The following is an 18,177-nucleotide window of genomic DNA, read 5'->3' as shown; positions in this document are numbered from 1 at the left end:
GAGGATACATGCATATGTATAGGTGTATTGGGAAATCTAATGTATATGTAATATTCAATTGTATAAATTGAAGAGACAAGTTGCTGCTCGGTGTGCACGACTTTGGTGGGACTACCCTCTGTGCTGCCCGGTGCCGAATAAACATACCTATTTTACAATCATACAGATTGTGGAGTCCGCTTTCTGCACGTCAATCATTCTATACATTTCAAAACAGTAGTCTGATGTAACCTACTGAAATCCATGGCACTTCTGATTGGTTTTAATAATGGGTTTCAAATGTGTCTATTATGGGTCCTGAGGGGTTTTATAAGGATATTGATTGTCGTATTAGAAGACATCTTGACATTTCAACTTTTTGGCATGTTAACAGCTAAAGATTCAGTTTTAAGTATATTAAACTCTAATTAATCCACATGTACTGAAAACTGGTTTATGCTAATGAACAAAAATGAGAGAGAAATTGACATAATGTAACAGTATATTACATTATCTTAAGCAGGCAACTTGTACTCTCACTTTCTGGAAGTATATAATTAAAAGCATGTTTATCAAGCTTCTTGTATCATTAAATCTTAAATATTGTTAGTTAGGTACATTATCTTGGAGATAATAATAGTTAAATAAAAATAACCACCTTCCATGAAGACAAGGATCTGGCAAGCATTCATTAACGTTGATCTCGCAGTTTATTCCAATAAAACCTCTCCTACAGTGACACTTATAGGAACTGATGTCATCAATGCAACTTCCATTGTTGAGGCAAGGAGCAGACGTACATTCATCTATATTTACTTCACATCTATCACCTGTGTAAAAAACAGAAGATATAACCAAGCTTTAATTTCTAAACTCAAATCAAGTAACAGTTTATTTATTAACAATTTCAGATCAACTATTTTTATTTACATACATTGTTTATATAGCTCATTACATTCCTCAATAAAAAATATCCCACTGGAACTACCTATAGGTGCAAATGCCAGAAAGTACGGTTATATTGCAATACAGTACAATGATCTCATCTGTAGTTATAGCAAGCCAAGAAGTCTTTTAGGGTCTTTCCAACGCTGCTGATTAGCAACAAAAAAGTCTGCTCTCCTAAGAAGCCTTACTAATTTAAACTTACCAAATTAGTGAGAGGACATATTAATGAAATTGGTAGTATTAATGTACACAGACTGCTGCTGGTTTTTGTACTACGTACTTTTACTAAAACAATGTGACTTTTAAAAACTCAGTTTCCTCGTTTCAGTTACTTAGAAGGTGCAAACATGTATTTTAAGTGCTAAAGGTTCTCATTTCAAATTTAGTAATTTGCTTTTGATAAGGAGATAGATGTGACAGCAGTAATAATTAAAAATAGTTTTAGTGTTTTATGATTTTTTAAGGCAGAAATTTCTGATCTTGAAGAAAGCAATCCCTAAAATAGCTCTGTTCAGGTTTTTTATTATTTAAAATTGTTATAAATAATATATAACTATTTATATAAATATGGAATGTTTATAAATAATCCAGTGCCATTCATTCCTGCTCCTGCCTTTCACTGCTACCATTTTCTATCCTCTGCATAGGCGTAATACATCCACTAAAGCAAATAAACTTGAAATCAAGTCACATTGTATTTCAAAAAATAATATCTTGCTAGTAAGATATTTAAATATTAGTTCAGCAATATACCAGTAGCAGACTCCAAAATGACCTAATGAAATTTGATTTGACTATAATCAACCCATTAGAAGCTTGGCTGAGATACTGCAATGGCTGCAGCCATTCATTTGAAGGGGTTGACACATATTGATATATTGATTCTGAAAGACAGATTAAGTATTAATGCAATCATTGATAATACTTCCTTATTCATACATGCTTCTATTACTACATAATCTATTGAGAACAGACAAATTATAGTTCCTTTAGATCATTAACATCTTGTAATTAAACAGATTGTGTTTTACACTCCTGACCTACTCTGATTTATGCTACGCTGATCTGCTGCCTCAATACCACTGAATAAATTTTTGCCTGAACAGCTCAATGAATGTAACGGTAATATAGTGTAAATCCATTATATGACTGTGGGGAAAGAAGACTCTGTACATAAATTTAGTGTGTCAATAGATGATTACAAAAATTACGTTTCAAAAGACAAGATGCATTGGGAAAAATTTATTTTATATGTTCCTTTCATTCCTAGAAAAAAACATACAATTATAACCTTGGAGAGTTTTAAAAACAGGAATCATTGCAGTATATTTTTTTTTAAATATTCAGAATTACGTAGTCAGACTTACCAAACTGCAGAGAAATATTAAAAATGTACATTATATAAAGAGATTTTCCTTTTCTGTAACTTGAAGACTTAAACTAGATATGACTTAATATATTTAACAGTCACAGTAAAAGGGAGCATGTCAGTAGAATGCCATAAAATTGCAATCAAATCTGCAACTGCTCTTAAAAGAAAATAAAAATATTCAGCTAGTTCCACTAAAGTTCCCAAAAACTTGCTTGATTAATTTTCGAAAAAAAGGATAATGAATTTAGTAAAATTCTGATCGAAGTGCCAAATTAGAACTAACCATACATACTATTAATACAAATAAATGGTTCTTTCACGTATGGTCTTTTGTAAAGACCTTCATACCTCCTCTCAGACAATCCAGTAAACTATTCATAATGAATTAATGAAAAAATAAACCTTCAGAATAACTACATAAATAGAGGAAAGTAACTATTTTTAGTATTCTAGACAGGGTATGCTTACGCAAGATTAAAAATTTGTAAAATTATCTTTCTATAAATATGTAATTTTGTGGAAATTACATTGGGCAGAATATATCTGCCCATTTCCCAGCTTCTATATGGCAGTGAAAAGAACAGAATTCAGATAATATTGCGTTAAGGAAATCAGAGTGCAATACATCCCACCTAATTTTAACTATTGTAAAATTAAGCAGCTAGTTTATAACAGGTGTCTAATCTTGCTTTAAAACGGATAAAAAGAGAAGCAGCTTCAAAGAGTGATCTTTCTCATGTCTTGAACACCACTTACCTTGAATGTTCTAGTGGGGGCAATAACTGCAGAAGGAAATTACATGAGTAATTTGCACTAGCTGCCTAGTTTTTAAAGGACTAAAATAAGGGGAAATTAAGCCTATTTCTAGTGTCAGCTACAAACATCTTGATCCATGTAATGCAGCTTGCTCCACATTTTCTAAATCTGCAATTTCTTTTTTTGTAGTGTGTACAGGAGTTTTTAGAATACCAGCATGTCATGGTTTGGCCCCGGGCCAGCAACCAAGGGCCACACGGTCGCTTTGTCGCCCCTCCCCCTGCTGGGGTGGGGAGGAGAATGGTAAGAAAAAGGAAAAAAACTGGTGGGTCGGAATAAGGGCAGTTTAACAGAACAGCAAACGAAGCAAACAGTAACAACAGTAATAGTGATAAGGAGAATATACAAAACAAACAGCGGAAGTGCACAGAGCCGCTCTCACCGCCCCCTGCTGCATGCGCTCCTGAGCCATGGCTGCCTTCCCGTCGCCCTGCTGCCCCCCACCCAGAACCCAGTATGGCAGCACGTGGTATCGAATACCCTGTTCTGTTTGGCCAGGTGGGGTCAGCCCGCCTGGCTGGGTCCCCTCCTGGCATCTTGTGAAAATTAACCCTGTCCTGGCTGAACCCAGGACAAAACATGAGTCTTGAAATAATGGTTCCTTAAAGAAAGTTCTTCTCAGCCTCCGTTCTCCCTCTCCTCAGAGTTCAACAAGAACATGTCACAGTAGTCTTCCTTCATTTCTATCCAAATACTGTGAAATCCTGTACATCACCTTTCAAGGCAATCTTTGCTTAAGAGAATGCTTAACATCACAAAGTGTCTTTAATCTCCAAGTGTATCTCATATACAAGAACAAAGATTGATGAAGTAACGTCCATGCAGGGAATCACATTGGAAGCTAGATAAATGCAAATTTGTGCTTAGTTTCTTTAAAAAACAGGCATCATGAGATGTAATTAAGATTAGAGTCTGCCAAGAAAGACAGAATCTGATGGAAAGAACAGAAATGCCTTGTAGTGATATCTTCATATACTGCCCTTACTAGGAAAGCTTTAGCAATATTAATAGACAAAATGGACTTTTAGTCCTGCCAGTGTTAAAAGATTCAGACATATGTAGAGAGTCGAAGTCCATTTTGTCATTCCCACCCTAAAAAGAAATTTGTGAGATTTGCTGTGAATATAGACTATTATCATTACAGTAATTACTGGTACAATAGGCTTAAAGATGAAAATGAATACACATAACACAGGAAAAATAATTAAGTAAAAAATAACTAAATAAAAAGAATGTAATTTTAAACTATTAGTTCTAACAAAGAAAATAACTTGTTCATTAGTAGGAGTTAGTTCAAATGTTCTTGCCAAAATGCACCAAGTCAAAATATTATTGATAGTTTTTATAAAAAATAATTTACATTCAGATGCTAAAATTTGTTCTTTAAATTCAACACCCACATTCTAATGCTCTCTGAAGAAATCAGGCCAAATACGTCCCTGGCATTAATCCCTTAGCATCACTGGATTAATCCATTCAGATATGAATAAACATTTTCATTTAAATTATTTCCAAGAGCAAAACCTATTATATTTGTAATTTGTCGCACTGTAGACACTAAAAGGCTGGTCATCTTTCATGGCTGTAACCTAGACAGTGTGTCATTCTCTGCCAGTGTGACTGTCATTTAATTTGAAAGCTGCCTTCTTCTTCAATCCTTGTTCAAAGTATGAAAACTTTGAATAAAAATAATCTTGCTGTATTATAATCATTGTAATACACCCAAACATTCTGCAAAGTTGGTGTGAGAGATAGACCATAATATCACAGAACTAGCAGTTTACTGAAAACATCACCCGTAAACTGTTTCATAGCTCTGATTGTGTCAGATGTGTTACTGGGCTGAGGACACCTCTAGGAGCTCTGCTTTACAGATTGCACTTACCAAGTGAGTAAATAATGCCTCCACGCAACAAAGAAAAGGGAAAAGTACCTCACACATACGAGGTTTGGGGGATTGTTGATATTCTCTGTAACCTGGGGGCTCCCCTGCATGTCAGAGTGTTGCGGAAGGCAATGAGGTGTCACAGATCTGAGAGGACAAACATATGGAGTAATAACAGTAACACTGAGATGAAAAGGAGACAGCTATTCTCCTACTCCTTCAAATCATCCATTCATGGGAAGAATCATGGAGCGATTCATCCTGCGTGCGCTCACTGGGCATGTGAAGGACAACCAAGGGATCAGGACCAGCCAGCATGGGTTCATGAAAGGCAGGTCCTGCTTGACCAACCTGATCTCCTTCTGTGACCAGGTGACCCACCTAGTGTAGGAGGGAAAGCCTGTGGATGTTGTCTACCTGGACTTTAGTAAAGAACTGGCTGAATGGCTGAGCGCAGAGAGTGGTGGTGAATGCAGTTAAATCCAGCTGGCGGCTGGTCACGGGTGGTGTTCCCCAGGGCTCAGTTTTAGGTCAGGTCTTGTTTAACATCTTTATTAAATAATGATCTGCATGAGGGAATTGAGTGTTCCCCCAGTAAGTTTGAAGATGACACCAGGTTGGGTAGGAGTGTTGATCTGCTTGAGGGTAGGAAGGCTCTGCAGAGGGATCTGGACAGACTGGATCGATGGGACGAGGTCAACTGTATGACGTTCAACAAGACAGAGTGCCACGTCCTGCACTTTAGTCACAATAACCCCATGCAATGCTACAGGCTTGGGGAAGAGCGGCTGGAAAGCTGCCCAGCAGAAAATGACCTTGTGGTGTTGGTCAACAGTTGACTGAACATGAGCCAGCAGTGTGCCCAGGTGGCCAAGAAGGCCAACAGCATCCTGGCTTGTATCAGGAATAGTGTGGCAAGCAGGAGAAGGGAGGTGATTGTGCGCCTGTACTCGGCACTGGTGAGGCCACACCTTAAATACTGTGTTCAGTTTTGGTTCCCTCTCTACCAGAAAGACACTGAGTTACTGGAGCATGTCCAGAGAAGGGCAATGAGACTGGTGAGGGGTCTGGAGAACAAGTCTTATGAGGAGTGGCTGAGGGAGCTGAGGCTGTTTCATCTGGAAAAGAAGAGGCTGAGGAGAGATTGCTCTCTACAACTACCTGAAAGGAGGTTGTAGTGAGGCAGGTGTTGGTCTCTTCTCCCAGCTAACTAGCAATAGGACAAGAGGCAATGGCCTCAAGCTGCATCAGGGGAGGTTTAGAGTAGTTATTAGGAAAAATTTCTTCACTGAAAGAGTGGTCAGGCATTGGAATAGGCTGTCCAGGGAGGTGGTGGAGTCCCCATCCCTGGAGGTGTTTAAAAAAAATGTAGATATGACACTTCGGGATATGGTTTAGTAGGAATGGTGAAGTTGGGTGGATGGTTGTACTTGGTGATCCTAGAGGTCTTTTCCAACCTATGATTCTATAATTCTATGAATCAGTTTGTCTCGTACCTTAATAAAGAAAATTCAGTAGCCTTTCCAATGCCCTTGTAGTGTTCAGCCCACTTCATTAATTGGGGATGCTTCAGCCTTTCTTGAAGGTCATTTGCACAATTTCGCATCTACATTCTAATCTAGAGATTGTCACATCTTCCATCATGACTTTAATCTTTTCAACTGCAAACCTAAATAAGAAATTACCCTTCTCTGCCTGCAAGGTTTTTTCTCATCAGCTTCAGACCCAACCTAGAATCTCCCCCTTTTCTGACCACTGGGCATTTATTCTCAGACTTCTTTTAAAAAATGATTATGTTTTTGCATTTCTTCCTTCAGAAACACATCCCCCCAACATCCAACTGAATATTTAGAAGCTCTAGTGCACTGTTATGGTTTGGATGCGGCTGGCAACAAAAGCGCCACGCAGCTGCCCCTCCCCCCGCTGGGGTGCGGAGGAGAATGTGAAGAAACAGGCAGAAACTGGTGGGTCGGGATAAGGGCAGTTTAACAGAACAGCAAACAAAGGGAACAGGAACAACGACGATACAGATAGGGGGAATACACAAAACAAAACAGACCACACAGCAGAGCTGCTCTCCGTGACCCTCGTGCTGCCCACGCTGCGCTCCCGAGCCACGAGAGAGTTCCCACGGCCCAGCTCTCCCCCACCGGAACCCAGCATGGCGGCACATGGTATGGAATACCCGGCTCTGTTTGGCCAGGTGGGGTCAGCCTGCCCGGCTGTGTCCCTTCCTGGATTCTGGTGAAAATTAACCCTGTCCTGGCTGAACCCAGGATATGCACCTAACAATCTGAAAAAATCAGATCGTAGACTTGATCCTATAAGTATTTTGGCATGGGAAAGGAGGAAATTTGAAACAGAGGTGGGTCCTAGAAATACTGTTTTTTTGCAAACTCTCCTAGTCGCAAAACTCCTCAGGAGCTTCTTCCTTTCAGTAGAATAGGTCTGAAAGAAGACACTGTGAGCATAAAGAGAGGTCATACAACAAAAAACTCTCACTTTTGTGTGATCTCTTAAATGCACAGGCATTCTTAGCTATGGGCTCTCTTGAAGTCTTCATCGTACTACTAACAAGAACAACTCTAGTTTTTCTACACATCTGTACATTTTGCTAATGACTGATGTGCACAGGCCAAGTTCTGTAGTCTATGCAACATACATAATGATTTATTTATCTTAAAATCATTCAGCTATTCAGATTCATTACTTTAAGACACTCTTTTGGTTGGTTGCATTATACTGCATGCATTTAACTTTTTAAAATTCTAATTTTTAGAGAGTAAATAATATTTTTTTTGTAAGAAATTTCTATGATAACTTCTAGAACCTCCCCTCTTGGCAAATAAGCTTGGTATTTTCAGGACATTTTGTATTCGGATGATTTTGTGATTACATATTACATTTCCGAGTGTAAAAATACTTTGATTTTTGAAAATACATCATACATTCTGGTTTGTTTACTTAATATTAGACTTGTAAGAAGACATATTAGAACTTAGGCATATATATTTTAAAAACATATAAAAACTCTGTATATAGAGTTATTTTTTTGTTAGGACTAAAGACTGAAGCAGACAATCATTAATAGGCCTCTCCGGCTTTTTTTTTTTTTCTGTAGGAGACAATAAAGAGATTTGAATGCTGCTACAGAAGACTAAAAATTCAGGATATTTATTTATGATAAGTGGCTAGTATGAAAAGAGAGGAAAAGGAAGAAACGCAGAATTTTGGGTGAGAATAAAGTCAAAGACATACTACCTGGAAAAAAAAAACAAATGCACGATAAAAAACAATTGGTTGCTGAGGGTGAACCTGAAAATTGAAAGGAATAGTAAATTAGCATAGTATACTAATTTATACAGAATATAACAAAAAAAAAATATGTAGGTCCTTCTATGGTAACTGAAAATTTTGTATCCAGTTGAAAAGAGCCAGAACTGAGAGAAAAGGAGAGATGTCCTTTCAGAATCACTCAGCAACACCTAGTTCTTCTCTTGTTGAAATCAATTTTAGTATCAACTATGAAGATAAGACTATTGACAACTACTTGTGACTATTACATGAGATGTGGTAATAGATGTTAGTCAAAAGATCAATTAATAGATTTATGATATGGATGTATAAGATGGATCTTAATGCATAACCAATAATGAAGCCAATTATATATATTAAAAAAAAGACTGTATAGCATAAGTCTAAAGAATAAAAATATTGCTCAAGTTAAACATGAACAGAAATAGTACAAAACATATTGCACAGTATATTGTGTCCATTTCTGGGCTCCCCTGTTCAAGAAAGATGAGGAGCTACTGGAGAGAGTCCAGAAGAGGGCTAGAAGGATGATGAGGGGACTGGAGCATCTCTCCTACAAGGAAAGGCTGAGAGAGCTGGGCTTGTTCAGCCTGGAGAAGGCTGAGAGGGGATGTTATAAATGCTTATGAGGAGGGATGGGGCCAGACTCTTTTCAGTGGTGCCCGGCAATGGGCACAAACTGAAGCATAGGAAGTTCCATCTGAACACTTGGAAGAACTCTGAGGGTGACAGAGCACTGGAACAGGCTGCCCAGAGAGGTTTTAGAATCTCCTTCTTTGGAAATATTCAAAACCAGCCTGGATGTGGTTCTGTGCAGCCTGATCTATGTGACCCTGCTTCGGTAGGGAGTGTGGACTAAATGATCGTCAGAGGTCCCTTCCAACCCCTAACATTCTGTGATTCTGTGATTTAAGTTACCGAAAAAAAAATTGTGAAAGAATTTCAGCATGAGAGTCCTACAACCCAAAAAAAGCAGAAAATGCTGAGCAGCAATATTTTATAACATGCCTATGTTTTACAGAAATTGTGAATAATAATGGTAATGCTTGTGAAAAATCTCTACATTTGTAGATGAATGTCAGGTTCTAGCACCATATTTATATGAGCTTATAGGGTCTTAAATAGTGGGGTCTTTTTAACTCAGAATTTTTTAACAATCACTATTCTTGTAACAGCTGTCCTCATTACTGATTTAATTCCAAGAAATAAGTAACAGTAAACAATTGTAAATTATCAACAGAAGTTGTGGAAAAACATTAGAATATGATACTTAACACTGGTAGTTATTTACAGCTTCAAAACCTTGATTTGGAGAGATAGAAAAAATAAATTCTAACACGTTCCTTCTTGACCATGATCAAGAATGGTAAACGATCATTCTTAGCTGACTTTTTGCACAGGAGAACAAAAACAAGAAAGAACAAAAAATTTATCAGCAGAGTTATCTGGGATCAAAAGCAATGTAAAGACAAACTGGTATATGGCAAAATAATGTAATAGCATCTCATAATTAAAGAAAAAAACAAGTTGGGATGAGTACTAGCTGAAAAATTCAGGTATTTTACCTATTACAGGAAGATGAGGAAGTTACATCTTGAAAAAATATGGTATCTAATAGTTTTTACCAGCTATATTTCCAAGGCTTTTAAAATATTTTCTATAATAGATATGTTTTCTGAATACACATGTACAAAACCACATTGTAAATGCATGCTTTAGTCTCCTTAGAAGATATTTTTCAGCAGAATTTGTCTTTCATCTGCAACAAATTAACTTCCACACAGTATGTCCCAATCATCATATTCTAAAACAATCATCTTACAAATCTGAAAATATTCTGCTTCTTAAAATTAGTAACTGACTGGAAAGAACTAGTACTCATTTTGTCACAATGTAATTACTCTTGTGAATAGCGTAAGGTCCTTTTAACATCATTTTAGTATTGCCTCATTCAGCCTGTTACGAGTAAATAAACTGATACAGAACTTCTAAGTATGCTGCATGAAAAACTAGGGCTGATAAGGTTGTTGAGCTTGTTTTTGTTGATTTCATCTAAAGAAAACATTTATTGTACCATAGTGACTAATAATAGAGATTTAGATTTTCTATTTCTATTGTATTTTCTGTCAGTAATAGATTTATTTCAGGGAATTATTTCACTGTCTTTACATTAAGTCAAGTTAAATCCATGCTGAACAGACTGCAGAAAATTAGAGTGACTGCAAACCTTTTTGAAGTAAGTTTGTTTTTTGTTCTTTTTTTTTATTTAGACAAGGTTTGATTTCCACTCTGGATGGGAAAGTGAAAAGAACTTTACAAGATAAGATTAGACCACAGGAAATGAAGTAATTGAGACAAATACGGATTAATTTGCTTTGTCTAAAACTTTTAAGCTATTTGTCTTCATTAAGCATCAATTTAGGATCTTAGATGTAAACATGTGGCTTTTGAGAACCGCATCTGCCCATTTAATTTAAAAGCAAATGCAAGAACCAGAGGAATTAAACATAAAACCATCACCTGTAGCTTGCACTGTCTGTTATTTAGATATTTGAGTTCTAGACTGGAGCATGATGAGACCATCAGAAGCAGCAATCTGCCTAAACAAATTACTTCTTGCATTGTTGCTGTGCCTAATTACAGAGAGGATCATATCAAGCATCAGATCTTAGTGATTTCAACACTTTCTACTAAAAATATAGAAACTCAAAAATTCATAATCTTGTGATAGGTGAAAGGGAACACACCATACAGGGAGCCTAGAATTTAATGACAGTCCTATTAAACATTGAACAGTCTGATAGTCAAACTTATCAGTACTGAAAAGCACTGACATTAAAGCGGTTAAAATGGTTATACCAGAAATCCCCCTCAAACTTACCACTGTCTAACCCTTCCCACTGGTGGTGTGCTCATGCTTCATATGTCCCTGCAGGTCTACAGTGTGACACTACAATTTTATCCCGAAAACTGTAGATGGGAGGTGGAGGGGGGGGCATTGCAAGGATTTGCCAGCATCATGACATCCTTGCCAGGAGGACTGTGATGTGCCTGGTGGGTGATTTCTTTCATTTCTTTGTTTGAGGGAACATGATCTTGATAATTTCATCTTCCCCTAGTCTTGGGCTCTGCTTGGCTTTCTCTTTATACCCTTCCCTGTCACAGCCCGCTTCCTTGTCCTGCTCTGCCGGCCCCCAGCCCCAGGCACACAGAGGTCTTCAGTTTGTCTGGCAGTGACTGGGCAGAGGGTGCCACCCCCTCCCCAGCGGGGCCACCCCAGAGCTGAAGCTGGAGCGGGGTGGCAGAAATCACTGTCCCTGGCGCAGGGGTTAAACCAGCGACACCCAGCTCAGGCCATGGCGAGCCTGAGCCCCTGCACTGCCCGGTAAGTGCACAGCTAGGCCTACCCCACTAATGGCAGGAATCATATTTAGTGAATGACAAAATGACAAAATCAAGCTTTGCCTAAACATATCACAGTTTAGAATTACTGTTCACAAAGAATAAACTTACAAGAAAGGATGGAAAACAAGATAAACCTGAAGAGAGCACACGTAAAATCTATTAATTCAAGTCTGAATATTGGAAGCATCGTGACAAAAAATATCTTAGTTGTCAATATTGCCAGAGGAAGTCACATTGTAGCTGGGCAAGCTGCAAATATCAATTCAATATTTACGACATTTTAACTTTGACTTTGAGAACATAAAAGTTTAGTATGAGCAATTACTTTATTAAAATTGAGGAAAACTTTTAAAACTCTAAGAATTGAAAACTTGTAACTGAAAGACTTGTTTCTAAGAAGCAGTGTCTCTCATTTTAGCTAATACAGTTCAATATGGAGAGAAGCACAGTACTGGTATGCCGTATTATATATATAACATAGATATTTCATACCTTGTATCTATATATATTAATACAAACACAGAGGTAGAGTCTTACAGAGAAATACCCATGTTTTTCTCTGTAAGGTCACTGTTTATGTGCCATTTTAATTTTAACATTGTAATATAAAATGGGGTGTAAAAATAAAATTGAAATAAGGGAAAAGTGGAGTGCTGTACTATGTGCTGAAGGCATCAAGAAAAAGATGTTCTAGCTTCATTCGAAATTAGTACTAGTATAGTGCTCTCTAAAAAAAAATCACATTTACTTCCTTATCACTCTACAACCTGAATTCCTCGATAATATACTAATATTTTGGTTTTTATTATAGCTTTTGATTTTCTTCTCTATTAGACATGTTTTACATAGTCTGCAATAATCTTATTTAAAACTGAAATGCTTATGCAGTTTTACAGTGAAATGATAATAAAAGTCAAAGTTTACTCTATAGCTAAAACTGCAACTTGTCTTTCTTTTCTTAGGACACAAGGAATCACACTTACTGCTAATAAAGTAATGTATTATCTACATCAGAGTTTAAATGTCTGTTCTGGTTTCGCTGCAGCCGACAACAAAAGCGCCACGCGGCCACCCCTCCCCCCGCCGGGGTGCGGAGGAGAACGGAAAGAAAAAGGCAGAAACTGGTGGGTCCGGATAAGGGCAGTTTAACAGAACAGCAAACAGAGGGAACAGTAACAACAGCAATACAGAAAAGGGGGATATACAAAACAAACCAGCAGAACAGAGCCCGCAGAACAGAACCACTGTCTCAGACCACACCTCCGCTGTGCCCTCCAGAGCCACGAGTGAGTTCCCGCCGCGCCGCCCCCCCCCACCGGAACCCAGCATGACGGCACATGGTATGGAATACCCTGGTCTGTTTGGTCAGGTTGGGGTCAGCCCTCCCGGCTGTGCCCCTTCCTGGATTCTGGTGAAAATTAATCCTGTCCTGGCCGAACCTAGGACAATGTCCCATGAGAAATGAGAACAAGACTGTCCTTAGAGGTTTTCAAGACCCAAATGGACAAAGTCCTGAGCAGCCTTGTCTGACCCCATAGCTAACACTGATGTCAGCAAGAGGTTGGACTGGAGATCTCACAAGGTCCCTTCCAACCTGAATTCTTCTGATTCAAAAATGAAATTTCACCTGGTAGCTTGACCTGGTCACCTCATTAATAGCAAAATGCATGGGATCAATAGTATGCAAAGGGTGCACAGAAGCACATGACAGTGCAAAAAGGATTTGATCGTGGTTGTATGCAAAATTACTTGTGAATAGCACATATTTCATCATAGCCTATGAATTTTCAAAATTCTTCTGCTATTTAATAACACTCTGGTCAAATTCAACCTCTTTCAAAAAAATCCCAAAAGAAAGTATGCAAAAAAGGTAGGCTATTTTTTTTTTTTCCATTTAGATTGATGCTAATCACACACTGAGAGTCTATGCAAGTAAGCAGGAAGTATAAACACTTGGAAATAATCTCAGTAACTGGAATTGACTACTGATGAGAAAATGTATTATTTGGAACACAGTTATGCTTTGGATAGTACATTTAGGCATTAATGCTTGGTTCATTTAATTACTATCTCACAACATCAGTACTTGCTTCAAATGACAACTTGGCAACTTAGATTAGCACTCTAGGCTGACTGCAGGGGACCAAAAACAGATCCAATGCAGTCAGTGAGACTTGGAGAATTTCCCCATACATTTTTCCACTACGAACTAGAAAAAAAACAATGGAATTGCTAAGAACACTACTAGATTCTTAGCATGAAAGGTCACCCCATTCTGCTTTAGTGAACAAAATAGTCTTCACGCAGTCATCTGCTTCTCTAAATCCCACTGAGGGTAATAGACAGAGATTACTGGGACGGAGAACTACAGAAAACAAAAAAAAATCCATGACGCTACCATGGCCATGCTTTTCAGAAATAAGAAGCACAACTTTACAGTAACTGTTCTAACACACAGCATGTTGAGTTCTGTGAAGTGAAAGCATCACTCAGCACTCATTGACATAGGTATTTATCGTTGTGACTGACTGAAACATCTGCAGGTTCTAAATGATGAATTGCATGTTTTTATCTAACTAGTTCCTAGTCATGAATTTTTGAGTGCATAGAAATAATCCACACTATCAGAAATAGCTATTAAAATATTCTCATTGCATTTGTAACCTTATCTTTTAGAAATACTACAATGATTTAATAAAAAAAGATTTAGACATTAAGTACATTTATAACTTACACAAACCTCAAAGCAATATCGCAGAATCACAGAAGAATAGACCAGCATTACGACGCATAATGTTCCTCTGTGGTGTTCTAGCTTTAAAGCTGCTTAAAAGTTCATCTGTCACAGTATTTGTAGCAGAGCAATTTGTGTGGAAATTGAGATTTCAATCCCCTGGGCCTTGGTAACTCTTACAGAACAGAAACTCCTTTAAAGCATGCATAGTGGTATATTTGAATACATTCAAATTTACACTTGCTGAAAAGTACAGAGATTTTCCTAGCTAGCAGTAACAGCTAGGAAACAGATGTAACAGTTGCATCAGGACTTTATTGAATTTGTTGTAGGTGTAATGTGAAGCACTGATTTTGGCTCTAGAAGCTCTCAGATGTTCTCACTGGACAGTCCTATCCCCAAATTCTGCATTTCAAGCAGCTCAATCTTCAGGGAAGGATTCTATATCCGTTGTACCCTGAAAAACATATCTGATAGATTATATTTATGTCATCAATTTCACTTAATATCTCTTTAGCTGGGGATTGTCTCTGTTTTACTAAATGTTCCTGTTGCATCAAACAGTGTGTGTGTGTCCTAAGAAAGATAATTGTATGGTATATAAAGTATCAAGATGAAAACCTAAGGCAAACCACAGAACTTCACGGCAGCACTTCCATGATTAGGATACAAAGTTTAATAGTGATTCTGTTCTTGCAAGGCATAGTTTCCTGGAGGAAGGGATTATTGTTATTACTATCATTATTATTAGTATGATTACTTTCATTGTCACTGTGGCAACGACACATAAATAACAAGAATGGTGCCAATACTCTTGGAGGCCTCAGCAAAATCCATCACTTTGACAGAGGCAACCAGTCCTTCCACAAAAACCACAAGGGCAGTCAGGTACTGAAGGACCTGGGAAACTAGAAAATGAGGAAAGACCTATCAGCACATGTCTAGGTAGCAAAATGCAGTACAGTGTTAGGGTCCCTAACAAAGATGTGCAAAGCAGTAGCTCTTGAAGCTCAAAGGACTTTAGCCATGTTAGTATGTCACTGTTATCTGGCTTTACTGCCATGTCTTTAAGGAGAACTAATTAGCCTGGGGCTGACACCATTCTGATGCAGCTAAATTATTTTTTTTTGCCATTCAATCTAGCTTGTAGATTTTGAACTGTGATGTACAGTATGCTTACTGCTATCAGCTGCGTGAGTCTGAGAGATCACCTTCCTCCATTTTCACTAACAAATTACAAAACTGTTCTCTAATGTTTCCAGATTTGTTTGGTATGACTGAATGCACAGATGGCTCATCTACTGGATATTTTATACTGAAAATATTTCTTCAGATTTTTTTACCCACCTAGTATAAATGATTAATATTAAACAGATCAGCTACAGAAAAAGAGAGAATGTGGGAGAGGATGCATCACCATAATCTTGCATTATGTGCAAGAATCAGATTCAAGACTTTGTTCTGGTCAATATAGAGTGATGTATGCAAAAAAAAGCTGAAATTGTTCAATACTCCTCATTCATGTTGTTGCATTTAGTAACCTCTATGAAGGTCCAGAAAACTTGGAGTAATATCTGTGAGAATCAAACTGAGATTTTCTCCCAATCCATGATACCACTTTAGACAACGGGTACAATGGGAAATGGGTGTAAGTCCTAACCTCTATACGTCTGCATGATCAGTGTCCTTTTTATCATTATAAAGTGCTGTCTTCTACATTGATGTTATTCATAAATAACACGCCGTTTCTTTTCAGCAGTCAAAAACAAGAAATAGAGCTATTTCTATTCCTCTTTCACTAACTCCTATAAATCCGGAAAAAGAAGCTGGCTCTGTCTGAAGATAAAAAGTAATTAACTGTGCAACACATTGGTGAAATCACCTTAGAATTGCTATAATAAACACATTCCTATTAGACAGTAATGAGCACGAAGAACAAACACTTCACATTTAGGTGTCTTTTGCCAAAAGACAAGGATTTTTCTCCATAAAGGCACAGATCTCTAAACCAAAACAATTATATTTTACTAAACAAGGGGAGTGTACTGTCATCCAAGTTCCTAGTCACCAGATTTAATTTGTATACACTGAGAGTTGCTGTTTCCAAATGCTCATTATGAATGGGATGTAGCACTGCATATTTTTCAGCATAATCTGTACAAAAGATTAGGTAGTTGTTGACTTTGTCTCCTTAAGGACCAGAGACTTTGCGTGCACTACAGAGACCTTTCTTTCTTACAAACAGGATTCTTAGCTGTTCAGTAACTTAACAGCTTTGAAAGTACAACTACATTTCTCCAGCTTTCTATAGTTGGAGGTCACTGCTATATGATATAGTAACCTTCACAGACCACATAAAATAAATGTTTCCTAAAATAAGAAAATATGTACTGCACTATCTTCTGCTGTTGCTGAAGCTCTAAATACAAGATTTAAAATAAAATTATTGAAAGGTCACATCCACATAGTGAACTTGGGTAACAAAGGTTAGACAGAATAATCTAACTTGGTTTCTGTTGTGGCATGCAGAACACTGGGTCACACATAAATTCGTGTATTCATTTCCTGTAATTCCATACCCTATGGGCTGCATCTCAGGGTGCTGAGAAAGCTGGCTTATGTCCTTGGAAGGCTGCTTTCTATCATATCTGACAGGCCATGGAAACTGGGGAAGGTCCCCAGTGTCTAGCAAAGGCAAACATTGCACGTATCTCCCCAAAAAAGCCAAAAGGATGATCTGGGGAACTACAGGTCAGTAAGCCTCACTTTAGTCCCTGGGAACATCATGGAGGGAGTCCTCTTAGAAGACATTTCTAGAAACAGAAGGAGAAGGTGGTGACTGGGAACAACCAGCACAGGTTGAGAGCAGCCCTCTGGAGTAGGACTTGGAGTACTGGTCAATGAAAAGCTGGACATGAGCTGGCAATGTGCGCTCCCAGCCCTGAAGACCAACCATATCCTGGGCTGCACCAAAAGAAGTCTGGCCAGCAGGACAAGAGAGGTGATTCTGTGCCTTTACTCTGCTCTGGTGAGAACCCAACATGGAGTCCTGCATCCAGCTCTGGAGCCCTCAGCACAGGAAAGACATGAAGCTGTTGGAGCGGGTCCAGAGGAGGGCCACAAAAATGATCAGAGGGATGGAACACCTCTCCTATAGGGAAAGGCTGAGAGAGTTGGGACTGCTCAGCCTGGAGAAGAGAAGGCTGCGGGAAGACCTTATAGGAGCCTTTCAGTACATAAAGGGGGCCTGCAAGAAAGCTGGAGAGGGACATTTTACAAGCACATGTAGGGACAGGACAAGGAGTAATGGCTTTAAACTGAAAGAGGGTAGATGTAGATCAGACATAAGAAAGAAATTCTTTACTATGAGGGTGGTGAGGTACTGGAACAGGTTGCCCAGAGAGGTGGTAGATGCCCCCTCCCTGGCATTGTTCAAGGCTAGGCTGGATGGGGCTCTGAGAACCTAATCTTGTTGAAGATGCCCCTGGTCACTGCAGCACAGTTAGACTAGATGACTTTTAAAGGTCCCTTCCAAACCAAACTACTCCATGACTCTACAGGTTTATCAAGGGAAAACCATGCCTGAACCATCTGAGTGCCTTTTATGATGAAATGACTAGGTTTGCAGAAGATTGTACTTGATTATAGGATGGCTTTGACACTGTCTCCCACAATACTCATGTACCCAGGTGTCGTAGTTTTACCCAGCAGCTGGCAACTATG

At 38.4% G+C, this 18,177-nt stretch overlaps 1 protein-coding gene across 1 annotated transcript in view; it reads right to left on the bottom strand.

The window, feature by feature from the left end:
- Positions 1-18,177, bottom strand: part of EYS (eyes shut homolog) — a 966,530-nt gene that overhangs the window by 524,402 nt on the left and 423,951 nt on the right. The window contains exon 27 of the mRNA XM_075414597.1: positions 638-809. Coding sequence (XP_075270712.1) covers positions 638-809 — 172 coding nt within the window. The remainder of the gene's footprint in view (positions 1-637; positions 810-18,177) is intronic.

Source organism: Opisthocomus hoazin, chromosome 2 (assembly GCF_030867145.1).
Source record: "Opisthocomus hoazin isolate bOpiHoa1 chromosome 2, bOpiHoa1.hap1, whole genome shotgun sequence".
Taxonomy (NCBI): domain Eukaryota; kingdom Metazoa; phylum Chordata; class Aves; order Opisthocomiformes; family Opisthocomidae; genus Opisthocomus; species Opisthocomus hoazin.
Note: the sequence above shows the minus strand (reverse complement) of the source record. Positions and strands in the feature narration are given on the sequence as shown.